General features: G+C 41.3%; 1 protein-coding gene across 2 annotated transcripts in view; it reads right to left on the reverse strand.

Moving 5' to 3' along the window:
• The window catches only part of Frem1 (FRAS1 related extracellular matrix 1), a 158,632-nt gene that overhangs the window by 50,719 nt on the left and 91,281 nt on the right, over positions 1 to 16,632 (reverse strand). Inside the window, exons 20-23 of one of the 2 annotated variants that reach the window (XM_021200078.2) lie at positions 13,945 to 14,149; positions 11,002 to 11,146; positions 6,997 to 7,138; positions 3,820 to 4,015 (exon numbers count right to left, since the gene is read on the reverse strand). In XM_021200078.2, the coding sequence (XP_021055737.1) occupies positions 3,820 to 4,015; positions 6,997 to 7,138; positions 11,002 to 11,146; positions 13,945 to 14,149 (688 nt within the window). Of the gene's footprint in view, positions 1 to 3,819; positions 4,016 to 6,996; positions 7,139 to 11,001; positions 11,147 to 13,944; positions 14,150 to 16,632 lie in introns of those variants that run through there. The other variant, XM_029540066.1, reaches the window with a different exon arrangement.

Below are 16,632 nucleotides of genomic sequence, written 5' to 3' on the forward strand. Positions count from 1 at the left end.
GCCTCTGCCTCCCAAGTGCTGGGATTAAACGGGTGTGTCACCATTGCCCAGCAAGGCCTAACTAACAAGGAAAGAACAAGTCACAAGGACTGAATAGATACTTCACAGGAGAAGCAAGGACTCATTTTAGAATATGCCTATTCTATAGTGTTAAAAGAAATACATAGATGGGTTATGAGTTAGCAAGATAAAGGGATTAGCAGATAGGCTGGTGACATTTCACAAACCAGGCGCAATACTCCAGTTTCATTTACCAGAGATCCATTAAAAATGATCATCTCTAAAATATAAAGCTTTGAGTTGGAGATATAGCTCAGTTATAAAGTGCTTGCCTAGCATTCACAAGGACCAAAGCTCAACTCTCATTACCACAAAATAAGTAAATAATAAAAATGAACAGAGGCCGCTTCGTGTCAGGCACAGGAATGGGGGGGGGTCTTCTGCGGGGAGGAGCTTTATCCCAACCCCGAGACTACAGATACAGAGCTTGGGGTGTGGAGGACCTACTTACTGCTAGAGGCTATCTCTTAATGAAAGCTGGAGACAGAACTGGCTGTAAGTCACTCACAAGGCACAACCCATAACCACTGTGCTGTACCACCCCCTCTTTAACAATCAACGCTAGATGGGCGAATATCTAACAACAAAGATAAAATTTGTGAAAATAGATTAGAAACATAAAAGCCAGTAAGACTCTTTGGGGAATATGAATGGCTCGATATGCTCATATGTGTGAACACTGGGTCCCTAGTTGGTGAAAGTGATTAGGAAGGATTCAGAGGTGTGGCCTGTTGAAGGGGATGTGCCACTGGGGGTGGGCCCTGAGGTTTCAAAAATACAGGACATTTCCCGTTAGCTTTCTGCTACCTGCTTGTGGCGGTTAAGTTCTCAGCTACTGCTCTGGAGCCATGCCTGCTTGTCTACTGCCAGGTTCCCCACTAACCCTGTGAAACTGAAGGTCCCACTACTGTCTCGGTCACGGTATCTCTTCACAGCAATAGAAAAGTAACTCAGACAAATCTCTTAAGAAAACAAAAGTGAAACGGAAACATCAAGATGGTGTCACTTATTTATTTATTTATTGTGTGTGCGCGCGCGTGTAGGTCAGGACAATTTGATCTGCCGGAATTGGTTCTCTGCTTCCACCATATGGGTTTGGTGGATTGAAATCAAGTCGTCAGGCTTGGTGACAAGTTCCCTTACCCAGTTAAATATCTTGTTGGCCTGAGATGGTGCAATTTTACATGAGTGTTTTTAACAAGAGCCACTAGTGCACACACACACCACATGACATGACACACACACACTCATACATACACCATACCAATCCCCACACACAGACACACACACACACACACACACACACACACACACCACTATACTCATAAACTCATACAGCACACAACACCCCCCTTACTCCCATCCCCACCCAAACCCTTTCTCTGTCTTTCAGGATATTTGCCAATGTCTGGAGACATCTTGTTTGTTTGTTTGTTATATGAGTGTTTTACATGGATGCGCATGTGCATGAGTACGTGTGCTTGCATGTGTGCATGGAACTTGAGTTACAGATGGCTCTAAGTCATCGTATGGGTCCTAGGTTCCAAATGCAGTCCTCTGTAAAAGCAGCAAGCGCTCTTAATCACTGTATCTTCTGTCCAACCAAAATCTGGAGGGATCCTTGGTTGCCAGGCGTGGCAAAATTACGGAATTTTGTTTCAAATGACCAAACTGGTATTTGAGGCATACTGTGCTTTTTTTTTTTTTTCCTCCAATTGAAATGCAAGAATCAAAGACCATTCTAAATTCAAATGAAAATCTAAGCTGCAGATGCTCTGAGGTAACCACAATAAACACACAGAGGCAGTAAGAGGAACAAAGAAGGCAGGGGAAATGAAATGTTGCAGGGGGGGGGGCTCTCTTACCGGGAGCACAGCCACCTCTAGGGGGAGGAGGAACACCCAGCTCCTGTCTTGCTGTTCCTCTCCAGCACTGGGAAGGCTGAGTATGGATAAACTACAGACCTGCGCATCCTGAATGTCTCCTAAAGGCATCCTCTGTGCCATTATGGTAACCACAGCATATCACATCACAGCTGGAAGGTGAAAGGTTGTATGTAATATGTCCTAGACAGAGCTAAGCTCATATTCCAAAGAGAGGAGATGGTACACTAGCTACTCCGTATGGCTCTCTTTGAAATAAGTTGGGCTGGGGAGATATCCCAACAGTTAAGAGCACTGGCTGCTCTTTTTAGAGGACCTAGATTTAGTTCTCAACAGCTCAAAACCAACTGGAACTCCAGTTCCAGAGTATCTGACACCCTCTGGTCTCCACAGACACCAGGCACACAGTAGTACACAGACATGCATGCAAACAAAACCCATACCACACAAAAAGAATTTACATTAAAAAAAATGTAGATCTCTTAAACAGTTATACTTGTGAAGTCATGAGAAATATAATAAGCAATTGATAAATGTCCTGTTAAGGAACATAAATTAAAACAACAGAAAAGCAAGACACAATGTTGTGCAGTGATAAAACACCATAAAAATAAAGCAAGAGAAACTCCCAGGTGCCTGTGGCATGGCTTCTCCCATTCTGTAAAGCGAAGGCAGTGAGAAGATAGCCTGCGCTAACATGTCACCTGCCATGTGCCAAAATGCTAGTGTATTCCATTTGCCTGGACACCTTGTGTACACATGAGTATCCTACTTAAGTTTCTGCTGTGGTAATAAAAACACTGGCCCAAACCAATGTGAGTAAGGAAAGGGTTTCAGCTTACAAGTTACACACTCCATCACCAAGGGAACCCAAGGTAGGCACTGGAGGCAGGAACTGAAGCAGACACCATGGAGGGACATTGCTTACTTGCTTGCTCTCATGGCATGCTCAGCCTGCTTTCTTCTACATCCCAGAACCAGGGGATAAAGGTTCCAGGAACTAGGACCAGGTTGTACCACCCACAGGAGAGTGGGCCCGCCCACATCAATCATTAATCGAGAAAATGCCCCCAGAAGTGTCTACAGTCCAATTGGATGGAAACAATTTCATAATGAAGACCCCATCTTCCCTGATGTCATGTTGTCAAAATCCAACCAACAAGTCATATTTTTAGAGAAGAATAAATATACTCAGTGTCATCTACCTCATCTGTCTGACCGTCCTTAGTCATAGATACATTTTATAACTGGAAAATAAATAAATGAAATATAATATAAGCACTCTCCCCAAATAAGAATAACTCATATGAAGAAAAATTAATTCAGGACAATCATAATTATTGCACACACATAAAATAAAGTTGTTTTTTAAAAATTGCATGTAAATCACAGAATTTAATCTTGAGCATCCTGGCAAACAAGGCTGAACAAGGAAGCATTTAGTCAACAAAGCATGTATCAAGGACAAAGACGACTTGATCTGAAAATGTTTGGACCCTGGGATTGTGAACAAGATATGATTCTTAACATCCTGGTGTAAGTTACATCATAAATTATAGAATAGTGGCAATAAAGTATCAAGAACTTATATTTTCCTTTTATTTCTTTGTTTTTGTCCTTTTATTTTGAGTATGTTTGTGTTTTGCATAAGTGTATGTGTGTGTGTGTGTGTGTGTGTGTGTGTGTGTGTGTGTGTGTGTGTGTAAGAGAGAGAGAGAGAGAGAGAGAGAGAGAGAGAGAGAACCATGTGTGTGCCTGATCCCTATGGAAGTCAGGACATTTTCTTGGCCCATAGCACACAAATGTGTGTATTTACACTAGCTCATTTCTACTGACAACTACTGGTCTCTCTAAGCATGGACAAACACACTTTTACCTTTTCCCGTGTCTTCAATAATGATGTGACAGTCAAATGCAGGTGACCTGTTGTCCTCATCCCAGAGGTAGAAGGTGAAGCTGTCCCCATCCTGGGAATCCGTCTTACCAGCATTCGTGTATCTTAGCAAGTTCAGGTCCACATCCTCCTGGGTGCACTGCATGCCAGCAGAGAGAGGGACCCAGTCCCTCCCTATCTGAAAGGTGTCACAGTTAGGCAGGCACCCTGACTTCCCCAGCTCAGCTAACGGATATGCTTCCCACATTCTGAAAACCTCTGATAGGAACACTTGGGGGGAAATCTATACTAATTTTTGCCATGGGACCTCATATTTTTTCCTTTCAACAAAATATATTAAAATAATTAAAGACCTTGGATGAGAAACAGCTTCAACCAGAGGACTTTTGACAAAGTCGGTCAACAGCCTTGGTATTTCCGAGGTATTCATCCTCAGTAATCCTGGTTGATTGAATAACCCAATTAACAAGAGCAGGTGGGCAATCAATTGCTGAGATGGGCTGCTTATAAATGAAGTGTGTGTTTCTTTCAAAATTCACTTTTCAAATTTTACTTTATTTTTAAATTTTGTGTATCTAATAAAATACCTTTTCTTCAACATGGCTTGTGTATCCAAGCTTACTGGGTAAAACAAAGTCAGAATACACTGACATCTCCCCCCAGCCACTATCTATCCTTACTAAAAACTAAAGAAAGCTTTCAGATTCCCATCACCCCCCCTACACATACACATGCATATCCACACACACATACACACACACACATACCCATAGGCACACATGCAAACACATGGTAAGTAGAAAGTATAAACCATCCACATTTTCCATCTGGATCTTCAAAGCCCAAGTCAACCATAAGTAAACATGTGTTTGGGGCAGAAATTGCAACATTTTTGTTAGAAGAGGCTTTTATGCTGGCAGAGTGGCTAAGAACTGGGGAAGTACTAGGGAATAGAATACCAAACCTACATTGTATTAATAACCCCACTTTAATTCTCTTCAGTCCCAAGCATAGCTTTTCTTAAGAATAGCTCGCAGAAGTCATTCCACCCAACTGAAGGAAAATGTCATTTCCAGTGACTCACCATGCACAGTACACGTCAGTTTGCCTGTCTGGTCAACAGACTAAGACACCTAAAAGTCATCTCTGCTCTCTCTTCTCTGGGTCATCCACCTCAGTTCCCAGAGAGTCTTAGCCCTGCTCACACGCAAGCCTCCCTTCTCCTGAGCTCCTCTACTTGGTGGGATTTCTTCTTCTTTATTATTTTGCCCACCTGACATTTGCAGACCTATGTTATACTACAGGTCCATTGTATAAAGCTATTTATAGTACAGTAGTTAAGCTACTTTTTAAAAAATGAGGTCTATTTTCGAATAGAGATTTTCAGACTCTTTTAAAACTAGGTAGCCTGGGGTCCTATTTAACTTTTCCTCTGGATAATATTCTCCTAGAAATAAAATATAGGGGAAGGCATCATTTGCCCTCTTGCTTCTAATTCTTCATCTGCGTTCCCAAATTTGAGTTTGACTTCACAGAATCATCTGATGCCAGAAAGAAGAAAAAAAGAGAAACTCAAAATGAAAAAAAAAATAAACAAAATAAACAAACAAAAATGAAGGGGAGCTAACAAGAAAATAAGAAGCTGTAAGAGGCTAGGGGACCCAGAGGCCCAGTCCCTAGCCTCAGTTAGTCAGCCTCAGTGAGCCCTAGGGAGATGTGAGAAGATGGTGCGCAGCCTGCTGGGACCCTGGACCCATCTGGATCCTCTCATATCCAAAGCAAGTCAGGCCCCAAGCCACCCAAACGTGTACACTCTCACTGTGTTTCTGCTTCATTACACTTTGAAATGAAATCAGGACACAGCTGTACCTCAATTTAAATCAGCGATTGCTCTTCTCTCTGACTCTCTGTGGTACCCACACTCTGTGACAACCAAGCTGCTCCCCACAGGATGAATCCCCTCTGCTTTTCGATTCTAAGCCTAGCCTGTGTTTAGATTAAGACTCACGCATTCAGGTAATCACCCCGCGGCTGGCTAGACATTGTGGCTAGTCTCTAGCCACCATTCAGATAAAGGTTTTGGACCCATGGGTTAGCCGACCTTCTCATGTGGCTGATCCATGATTCGTGTTGGACTAGCTATTAAGCATCGTGCCTGCAATCTGAATAGACTAGACATTTGCTCTCACAGGACTAAGAGGAATCAAGAGGACTTGAGCAAGCTCCTGGAACAGTTAGCACCAGAGTGGGAGTCACTTAACCCTTCATGTATTCTCACAGTTCCATGATTTTTGCTTTCTATTAAAAGGTTAAGTTTGGGAACACTTACAAATCCAGGTGTGTAGATTTACTGTCACACCAGGTTGGTTTTTGTTTGTTTGTTTGTTGTTTTGTTGTTTTGTTTTGTTTTTTGTTTTTGCCAGATTCTAATACAGCAGTTACTAAGATAGGACAGCCATTGCTGAGTGGGGTAGGAGGACTTCCTAGTGTAGCTTTTGATTCAAGATTTTGTCCACTCACACATTCCCATGAGGCTGGAAAGAGGCTTCCTAACGAAGACACTAATAGGTGCAGATTTTAAATGCTGCCATGCTCCCAAGAATGGTTTAGAGTATGGCAGAAAAAATGAGAGAGGCAAAAGGAGGGGTAGAGGAATCGGAGAGGAAGACACAGACGTTAAGGAGTGAGAGAATAGAAGGAAAAGAAGGAGGGGAGGCATGGGGGAGGGAGGAAAAGAAGAAGTGGCAACAGATTTAAAAGTTTTCTAAACAGGAAAAGTAAATATTCTTACCTTTGAGTGAAAACTATGCATATTTTAGAACAAAGTCAATGGTACAAACGTGTGTGTTGATAAAATTTACCCTGCTTCCGGGAATGAAGGTTAAAGGGCTTTTGGGTGGGTCATCCACCCCTAGTCCCCAGTAGGTCTAGGCCTAGATCAATTGCTCAGTGATTGAGAACACAAACTGGTCTTGCACAGGACCGGGGTTTGGTTACCAGCCCCCACATCAGGTAGCTCATAAGCACCTACAATTCCAGCTCCACAGGATCTAAACTTCATGGGCATCTGCACACATGTGGCACATATAATCTCACACGGGCACGCGTACATGAAAAGGATAATAATTAATTAAATACTTGTTTTAAAGGGCCACTTACCTTAAGTTGAAGTTGTCCGTTTTGGGGAAGTCTTTCAAATACATAGTGAATCTTCTCCCTGGGCGAGTCTTTATCTATGGCTGAAAGAACAGCTCTGGACAGAATTCGAGTATCGCCCACAGCCATTGAGACTTCAGCCTTCCTAGAGAAAGGAAAGCACGGGTGTTCATATGAAAATGGAAGGCATAGGCCATCAGGGGACACTTATAGCAGTTATCACAGGCTATCACAGGTCCCACCTTCAAGATATAAGTAATAACCAACACCAAATCACTGGAAACAGTCGTGTACCAAATTCTGGAAAGGGAGTGTGACCTAAGTGAGAGATGCTTCTCATTATTTATATGAGTAGGACATTACATCTTTATGTTAAATGTAGTTTATACAACAATTTTGTTTCTGTTCTTTCTTCTAATGCTTACAATGTCTCCATGAAGAAAGTAGGTCAGGTATTATAGATCTAACCATACAGACAGAACCTTACTGAAAGCAACTTATATAATGTTCCAAAGCTCTTCCTGAAGGCCCTCCTGAGGTTGATACTCTTGCGATATCTGGTCCTCTAATCCCTTCCCTCCCCCTGAAAAGACCCCTCGTGCATGTGGTCTTTATAGCGGCTCATCTTCCTGAAGAAACAGACCCTCCAGGCTGGCTCCTGGCATCTGGATGGCTAACTGAAAGCATGAACAGACAGAGGCAGCCATGTGCTGCTTCCATGTGACCACTGCAACCTTTCCCCAGCCCCGCCCAAGTGAGGAAGGGGTCTCTTCCTACCAGCATTCCAGCTCTCCACTGTGGTCACAGTGATTCACCTATGACTACTCCATCTGCCTCTCAAGTTTTGTTTTTGAGAAACATTGGGGAATCTTGAAGTGCATGGCCTTGGGACCAAAGACACCGAGTCTCACGACTGACATCAGCAACCACCAAGTCTTCTCCAGAGAAGCCCATCTCTGACACATCATTCTAACCTCTCTCATTCAAAGAGGGATTCTTGCTAGCCCAGCCCTGGCAACTTCCCTGATAAGAGTGGGGAAGATGAACCACAGCATTCTAGAGGGCTAATGAGTCAGGTGATTGAGGCTTTTGGAGATTATTGGTATCTTTTATAAGATGAAACATAGCCTCAAATCACTATTTGATGAGGTTGATAGAAGTGTCAGAATTACATGCCAGGGATGACAAGTCTGGGTGGCCTTAAAGGGGACTTTGGGAAAAAAGACCGTGTTACGAGTAATTTATATAGAAAAGGATCCCAGAAGTAGAAAGATGGGAGCTGGTGAGAAGGGAAAGGCGTAGCAGTGAGTATTTTTACTACTAATGGCACTTAAGGCTCAGTCCTACTAGAATCTTTTAACTTTTGTTATTTTAAGAAAAGGAACCTAATTAAGTTCCTTATGATGTCTCTAACCTTTAGATTCAAGCCCTTTTGCCTCAGCCTCCCAGCCTAGCTAGGATCTTTGGAAGCACCATAGAGTATGACCTGGATTAAGTTTCTGGAGGGCAAGAAGGTGGGAGATTTGTCTTATCTACTAACTCCCATTGCTACCTACTGTCTGCTCTGTGGTTACTGACTGTCGGCTCCCATGGTTCCTGACTGTTCCCAGCATTACTGACTGATCTCATGGTTACTGACTCACAGTTTGTTCTCACAGTTACCAATTCTCTGCTCCCACAGTTACTGACTGTCAGCTCCCATGGCAACCAACTGTCTGCTCTTACTATTACCAACTGTTCACATGCATTGAGGCAGGTTCCTAAGGAGGGAAGTGGAGCCTCACATTGTGAACATCTGAAGCAGAACACTGATCCTGTGCACAGGACAGGCAGAAAAAGGTGCTGGAGCTCAGGGACAGAAGCACCTATTACAGCGTCTAAAGGAACCATCAAAGAAATGGGGTCAAGTGCTGGTAGAGACCAAGCTACTCTTGGCAGAAACAAACAGAGAGTCAGACTGTCTTTGTGTTTCTAGAACAGAGAGAAATACTTGTAATAATGACAATGAAGAAGATTTGTGATCACTCTCTGTGTACAATCTCTGGAGCATTTTTGCATGTCTTTCTTGTAGCAATCATATGAAAAGAGTGCTAACATCATCCCCATCCACTGAGAGGCAAAGGGAGAGGCAGAGAGAGCTTTTAAGGCCACACCTCTGATAAGCAGCTGTCTGTGTCACTCTGTCTCACTCAAGAGTTCTGAACCACTAGCTATGCCCTGGGTCCTAATAACAAAAGGAAAGAAGGGAGAAGATGGAGATGCAGAAGGAGACAAAGAATGGAGGGTGTTCTGGGAAGAAGAGGAGTTCTACTAAAAACCACAGGTAGAAGAAAAAGGGCAACTGCTGCTTCCTTCCTCGGGAGAAAGGGAAGGAGGACGAGAAAGGAAAAAGGCAAATGTCTGAACTACAGCAGACCAGTCAACCAGATCTGACCATTGCACTCCGTGCACAGGAACTGAAATGTCACCCCATGGCCCACAGGTGTGTTCAAAAGTTCTGTTAATTAGAGCACTTTCTTTTACAGAGGATGGATTCAGAAGCAGAGTTGAAAGGGATTTGGGATTCTGCAGCTGTCGCTGTTTCTGGGAGGCCAGCAGCAAGGCTGTGGCTCTTCAGAGGACAAGTTCCTTTCCTTCTCTGCTCTTGGCCAGTGAGTGGCTGACGGATTCATAAAATTGTGTGTGTATGAATGATTTAGTAAAATGTCTGACACTAGTAAGTACTTAATAGGCACTGGCTTTTATCTTTCTCCCTTCTTCAAGTGATGACTACAAAGAGGTTTGTAACAGTTTAATATCCTCCCATCCTACTGTCACAGATCTTCCAACAGAGTCAAGGCTGGCCTCAAACTCACTGTGTCACCGCAGATTAGCCTTTAATTCATCCTTGCTTCCTCTTGGGTTCCAGAATGACAGCATTTTTCACATCCATAAATCAATGTCAAACCAATCTGACACCTCAGCATTGAAATAAGGACACAGACATTTCATATACATTCTTGGTTGAACTGGTGTCTGAGAATCAGTCTTCCAAAATACTATTACCAGAATTTCCCATAACACTTTCTTTCTTCAGAGCATTTGGCAGCCAATAAAGAATGATGTTGATCTGACAGCAGAAGGTGGGGATGTGCCTGGTCTCTCTTCCCTACATAGTCCAGGAGACCTTGGGAGGCTTCGAGGTTTCCAGGAAGGTGTTCGTATGCCAGTGAGACTCAGATAGTCTACTTAAGGCTTAATGGAGACACCATTAAATAAGGGGGAGTCTCAGTGGAGGCCCCAAGAGCCAGACCCACGTCTGCAGCTAGTTCTAAAGACCTGCTAGACCTCCTGAAGATCTTTGCAGTCTGAAATGTGATACTCGACAATGACAGAAGAAATTGCTGGCACTAGAGAAACGCAACGGTATGCAAGTTTTGCAGTTCATGTTACTAGAATTCTAAGAGTAGCATTGTGATGTGCAAGAGTGGGGTGGTGATCTGTCAGGGACACAGCCCAGATGGGCAGACAGTGAAGTACCAGGATAACAAAATGGGACTTAGTGTCTCCCTTGATCACTTTTAGTTAAAAGTTTGATGAAATCTATTGTGAGGATTGTTGGCAGTTAACATTGTAACTGGAGTTATAGATTGCACCTTGTGCGTGCGTTCGTGCGTGTGTGTGTGTGTGTGTGTGTGTGTGTTTGTGTGTGTGTGGTATGATATATGTATGATTATGCATGTGTGTGTGGTATGATATATGTATGATTATGCGTGTGTGTGGTATGATATATATATGATTATGTGTGTGTGTGTGTGTGTGTGTGTGGTATGATATATGTATGATTATGTGTCTTTTAAGGAGTGACTGTTTTAGCTATGCTTCCTAGCATCTGCTCTGGCTGCTCCTGACGCCTGAGAGGCAGGGCAATCATAGAAGATGGGCTCTGTGGGAGCCTGGCATCTTCCTGTGGAACTAGTGTCACAAAACTTTGTGGAAATCAGAAATGAACTCTTTCAGAAAGCTCACTTGCTTAGCGCTGGTGTCTCATCATTCACTGGGGTGATGTTTACTGAGATGGTTTTAAGGATTTTATGTTTCCCGTCTGACAACCGGATCACGAAGTTATCAGCAACGCTCTCCGAGTCGTCGTGGGCGTAGGCCAGCTTCATTCCTGGAAGAGGAAAGAGGAGAGGGTCTTCCTTCTTGTTGACTGTCCCCATGCCTCAGGTACTCCATTTTAATACGGGTTTTGGTGTTCAGAAAGCTCACTAATAAATGTACTACAGGGATATGAGCTCTGTTTTGTGGAGTCATTCAGAAGCCCATTAAATTTTCTTATTTAAATAAGGAAACCACATAAACCATAAAAGAACAAAGTTATTACAGTGTTTAAATGAATATGAGAAATGAATGCTTGTAGGAAATTAAAGTAAAATCTATCTTGGGCCAGTCATCAAAATGAATGGTAAGTAGCTCCAACCGTCACTACTCAAACTACCTTTAGTCATTAAAAAAAAGTCACTACTTACGCTACCTTTAGTCATTTAAAAAAAAAAAACCCTAATGGTCCTTTAGATATTCAGTTCAAAACATTAATTTACTGTTTTCAAAACTAACTACAAATCTTTAGAAATACCAATGGATTTATGCAAAATGTATACTGACATGTGACTATTAATGCCAAGAAATAAAAAATAATTATTTAAACTAAAACAGCTATGAAAAAACTATAGCATAGTATATCCATATAGTAAAACACCATAGTTACCACAAACTATGCAAGGTACTACTGAGAATGTACATGAAATGATTATTATATGAGTTATCTAATATGACAGGCATTTGATAAATTCTGTATGTTTAAGGGTGGAATACTTGTGAGAATATATTTATATTGTATAGGTTACTTTTAATATATCCATAAATAAACCAAAAAACAAAATACAAATAAACCCTAACTTTTGAAAATGTCATTAAAATATACATTTATTTAAGAAATTTTTTTTGTTCAAATTAACTATGCTATCCAAACTTACATGATGAGTACATGATACTTATTCAATCTTATAAGAATAATCAATATTATAACTTAAAAAAAAAAAAAAAACTCTCGGGCTGAAGAGATGGCTTAGCAGTTAAGAGCACTGAATGCTCTTCCAGAGGTCATGAGTTCAATTCCCAGCAACCACATGGTGGCTCACAACTATCCGTAATGGGATCTGATGCTTTCTTCTGGTGTCTCTGAAGAGAGCTACAGTGAACTCACATATATAAAAAAAATAATTAATTTTTAAAAACCCTCTTTTGGGCCTTCAAATAGCACCCCACAACTTCCCCCCAAAGCACAAGACAAATAAATAAATAAATAAATAAATAAATAAATAAATAAATAAATGTAAAAACAATATTTTAAACTGTATTCTTTCCCCTTTAGATACAGGTTCCCTGTGTAGCTAAGGCTGTGCTTGAAAGCCTTGAGTTCTTGGTCTCCTATCTCAGACTCCTTAGGAGCTGGTATTACAGGTATGCATCATCTAACACAGCTCAGAAAACAGAAATGAATGAATGAATGATCAACAAAATTCAGACTTTCCTGAGAGTACATTTTAAGCTATTACTCCCTTTCCCGGTGTTTGTAACCATGTTATTTGCTGCACATAAGGACAGATTTGGTCAGACCAACCTCGAAGTTCCAGAATCCATTTCTTTACAATTCACAACTGAGATGATGAATTGACTTTTCATATTCAAACATGAGATGTCATCTGCAATTATTACAAAATAACCTTTGGGACAAAGAGACTACATTCTAATTAGAGAAATAAATACTCAGAAGACAGTAGGAAACAGGCCAAAAAGTACGTGTGCAAAGTAGGCACGGAGGAGAAAGGTCTGGAGAGCAGACTTCCTGTGGGAGGAGAGCAGAGCTGCACTCTGATGGTGCCATCCTGGGCAGGGCGAGGGAAGAGCGTCCAGGTCGGGGAAAGGAAACATGGAGAAGAAAGGAGTGTGGGGTTAGGTACTAAGTCTAGAACTGCATACTTGCTCATATCTTTAAAAGTATTTTTATACATTGAAAATGGGACAAGGCCTTTTTAAAAAAGTAATTAAAAAACAATTCAGCCTGCTCCAGTGTGTCCTTTCCCTAAAGAATGTGTTTTCTCCACAGAGACAAATGAATGGTTATTATATGAGAATCTATATTTGTTTCAACTGTAAAAATTTTGGCAGACAAGCCATGATCTGAATCGTTTGAAAAGGAAACTTTAAATTATGGTTAAAATTCTATGTTAAAATACCAAAAATCACAAATATAATTGTTAATGGTATTCTAAGAGTCAAAGAAAACACGCCATTACATCTTCCACCACCTACAGTGTCTGGCTAGGTCCGTCCACCCCTTGTTAAACAAGAGCCCATAATTCAGACTGAAGAGATTAGGTACACATGCTTCCTCGCCCACATTTCTATGATTTTTTTTTTTGTATCTTTAGTGGAGTAAAACAGTTCTTAAATTTATGTATTAATTAACAAAAATTTGTAAGCATGAAACACAACATGGCATTTTGATATATGTGACGTGCTTGAATCACACGAATGTTCATTGCTTTCCCTTATTTATGAATGTGTGTGCGCTTTAATGTTCAGCTACCCTACACATTATTTACTATAATCATCACTGTGTACAAACAGATGCCTCAAATATTGCCCTTCCCTCTCCTTCGCAAACTCATGTCTTTTTTTTTTATTGTTATTATCTTCTGAGTCCAATATTTGTGGTTTCAAATTTTTTTGAAGGACTGAAATTTCCTACCCTTGGATCAACAGCTTCTCATTTCTCTCCTCTCCCCCTAACCTCTCTGGTAACCATCAATTTAATTTCTGTTTCTACTATCGCGACTTGTTTAGAGTCCACACGGGGTGAGCTAAGTTATTGCATCAGGTTAACAGAAGTGGCACATGATCTACCATTCTTGAGAAGGTCCACAGAGAAGCTGTGAATTTCATGTTGCAGCTGCTTGATCTGATGAGAGTCCTTGCTGATGGCCGCATCGATGAGGAGGCCATGCTGGGGCTTGAGAGCGATGCTGAAGAGCAAGGGGTCCTTGGGAACATCCCTGTCAGTAGCGCTGATGATGGAAGAATCCAGTTCTATCATGTGACCCTCATACACCTAAGCGGAGCAAGCCGGCAGAGTGAGCAGTATAAAATAGAACCTTTCCTCTATCCATTTCTTTTGAAAATGCTACTTTAAAATCCACCCTGTTATATGAAGATATCCCATTTCAAATTTTCCATGGCATTTTCAGATATTGAGTTCTAGAAAAAGAAATTTCTAGCTAACAGGAATGTGAAAAGAAATCTACCATTTCCCTCACGTCTTTTCTAAAGATTTTCAAGTTCTTCTTAGTTCCATGCACAGCATAGGAGGAATGATTAAAACATCTATGTGGGGCTGGTGAGAAGGCGCAGTAGCTAAAGGTGCTTGCCACAGAAGCCTAGGCAACCCAAGTTCACACACAGAAACACAGGTACACGCACATGTGCACACACACACCTATGCGCGCGCGCGCGCGTGCACACACACACACACACACACACACACACACACACACATGCACACACACACGTCCTCACACACCGAGTGCTTACTGGATCAAGAAAGCCACTGGCCATTTGATACTTAGTTGCTTGCCCAGGCCCCTGTTCTTCCTCAGGGAGAGGCTAGAACAAGAAAATATTTGTTTTCTGTTCTGAAATACAGTAAGATCTAAGTACTCAAAGTATACAAATCATACACATGCTTCCTGGAGATCTGCACGGCCACCGTGCTATATTCTGTAGATGTTCTCAGGAATCAAAGTCAGGAGGAAGGACCTGGAAGGCCTGCCTTTCAACAGTGTAGCTGGGGAAGGAATACCAAGAGCCGCTGTACATCAAGAAAGAAGACACATAAAAGAGTGGAGGCCAGCGGGCCATCTTCACAGCGAAGCGGTCACACCATGAGAACCTATGCTTTCTCTCCAGTGTCTTCCAGTGGCTCTGAAGGGACCTTCCTGCAGCCACACTGAAATTTGGCCAAAACCAGTGCTGCTCCTAGCTGACCTTTTTGTACTAACGACCGAAAACACATCATAGATTAATTCATAATGATGTAGCTATTAAAAAAACTTCTGTCAGCATCTCACTCTCCCCAAGAACTTTAGTAAAGCAACTCAAAAACACGTAATTCTCCATCTTTACTAAGCTTAACTAGGAAGCTTCCCCTTTGACTGTGTGGTAATGGATCTCACTTACAAAAATACTAAATTCATCCACAAGATTGCCAAGGAATTTTCTAAAAACACAACAAAACAAAACAAAACAAAACAAAACAAAACAAACAAACAAAAAACCTACAGGATTCTTTTTTGGAAATGAAATTGTTTCTTGACATTATGAAAATAAAAATTTTTATTTTTATTTTTGTGTGCATTGGTGTTTTGCCTGCATGTATGTCTGGGTGAATGTGTCGGATCCCCTAGAACTGAAGTTACAGACAGACAGTTGTAAGTTGCCATGTGGGTGCTGAGAATCAAACCTGGGTCCTCTGGAAGAGCAACTGATGCCCTCTCAGCCATTTCTTCAGGCCGTTAAAAAAAAAATTTCCAGAATAAAAATGTTTAAGCCAGGCAGTGGTGGTGCACACCTTTAATCCCAGCACTTGGGAGGCAGAGGCAGGCAGATCTCTGAGTTCATGGCCAGCCTGGTCTACAGAGTGAGTTCCATGACAGCCAGGGCTACCCAGAGAAACCCTGTCTTGAAAAACCAAATAAATAAATAAATAAATAAATAAAACAAAGTAAAATAAAAATAAAAAATAAAAAAGTTTAAATGAACATACTCAAAAAGCAGATAACTACTAAGACACAGGTTTGCAAATGATTATAACGCACTGAAATATTCTGATGGAATATACAATAAGGAAATTTCCTAAGAGGAAAGACAAATGCAGTTATATGAAAAAAAAGAAAAAGAAAGAAAGAAAAAGAATGCTTGATGCTTAAAAATTGTCTCTGCCAATGCTCCAAGGGCCTGTGCATGATTTGCATAGATGAGAAGGCTTGGGTGAAAGACATGATCACTCCCACAAAGGGATAAGGGACAACTTCCCAGAGGACGAATTATTCCAAAAGCCCTTGCCTTGGGCAGATAAAGACAGTGAAAATAGGTGTGGAAAGGATCATTTATAGATTTTTTTTTCCCTCACATAATCACTGAAGGGCTCTCCAGAGTAAGACACGAGCCAAAAGAAGAAGAGAAGCAGGGGTTGGCTCTTAAATCTCATGCTGAGGTGACACTCATGTGCCATTAAGATTCAGTAGAAAATTAAAATCAAATAAAGACATTCACATTCAGAATGTGATTATTTTTAGCAAAAAAAAAAAAATGAGGGGAAGTAATGACTTTGGTCAATATTAGTAAAATGATGGCATGCTAACTGTCCTGCAAACGTTCGTTCATTATGGTCACACTATGCTTGGCCAACTTGATCATCATGGCTGACTCTCAAAAGAAAATTCCACATACATTTTCAAAGATGGGGAAACTTGATGAGAAATAACCTGCCCAAGTGGCAAAAAAAAAATATTTAAAGCAATCCCCAAGTTCCTTTGA

This window comes from Mus pahari, chromosome 6 (assembly GCF_900095145.1).
Source record: "Mus pahari chromosome 6, PAHARI_EIJ_v1.1, whole genome shotgun sequence".
NCBI lineage: Eukaryota > Metazoa > Chordata > Mammalia > Rodentia > Muridae > Mus > Mus pahari.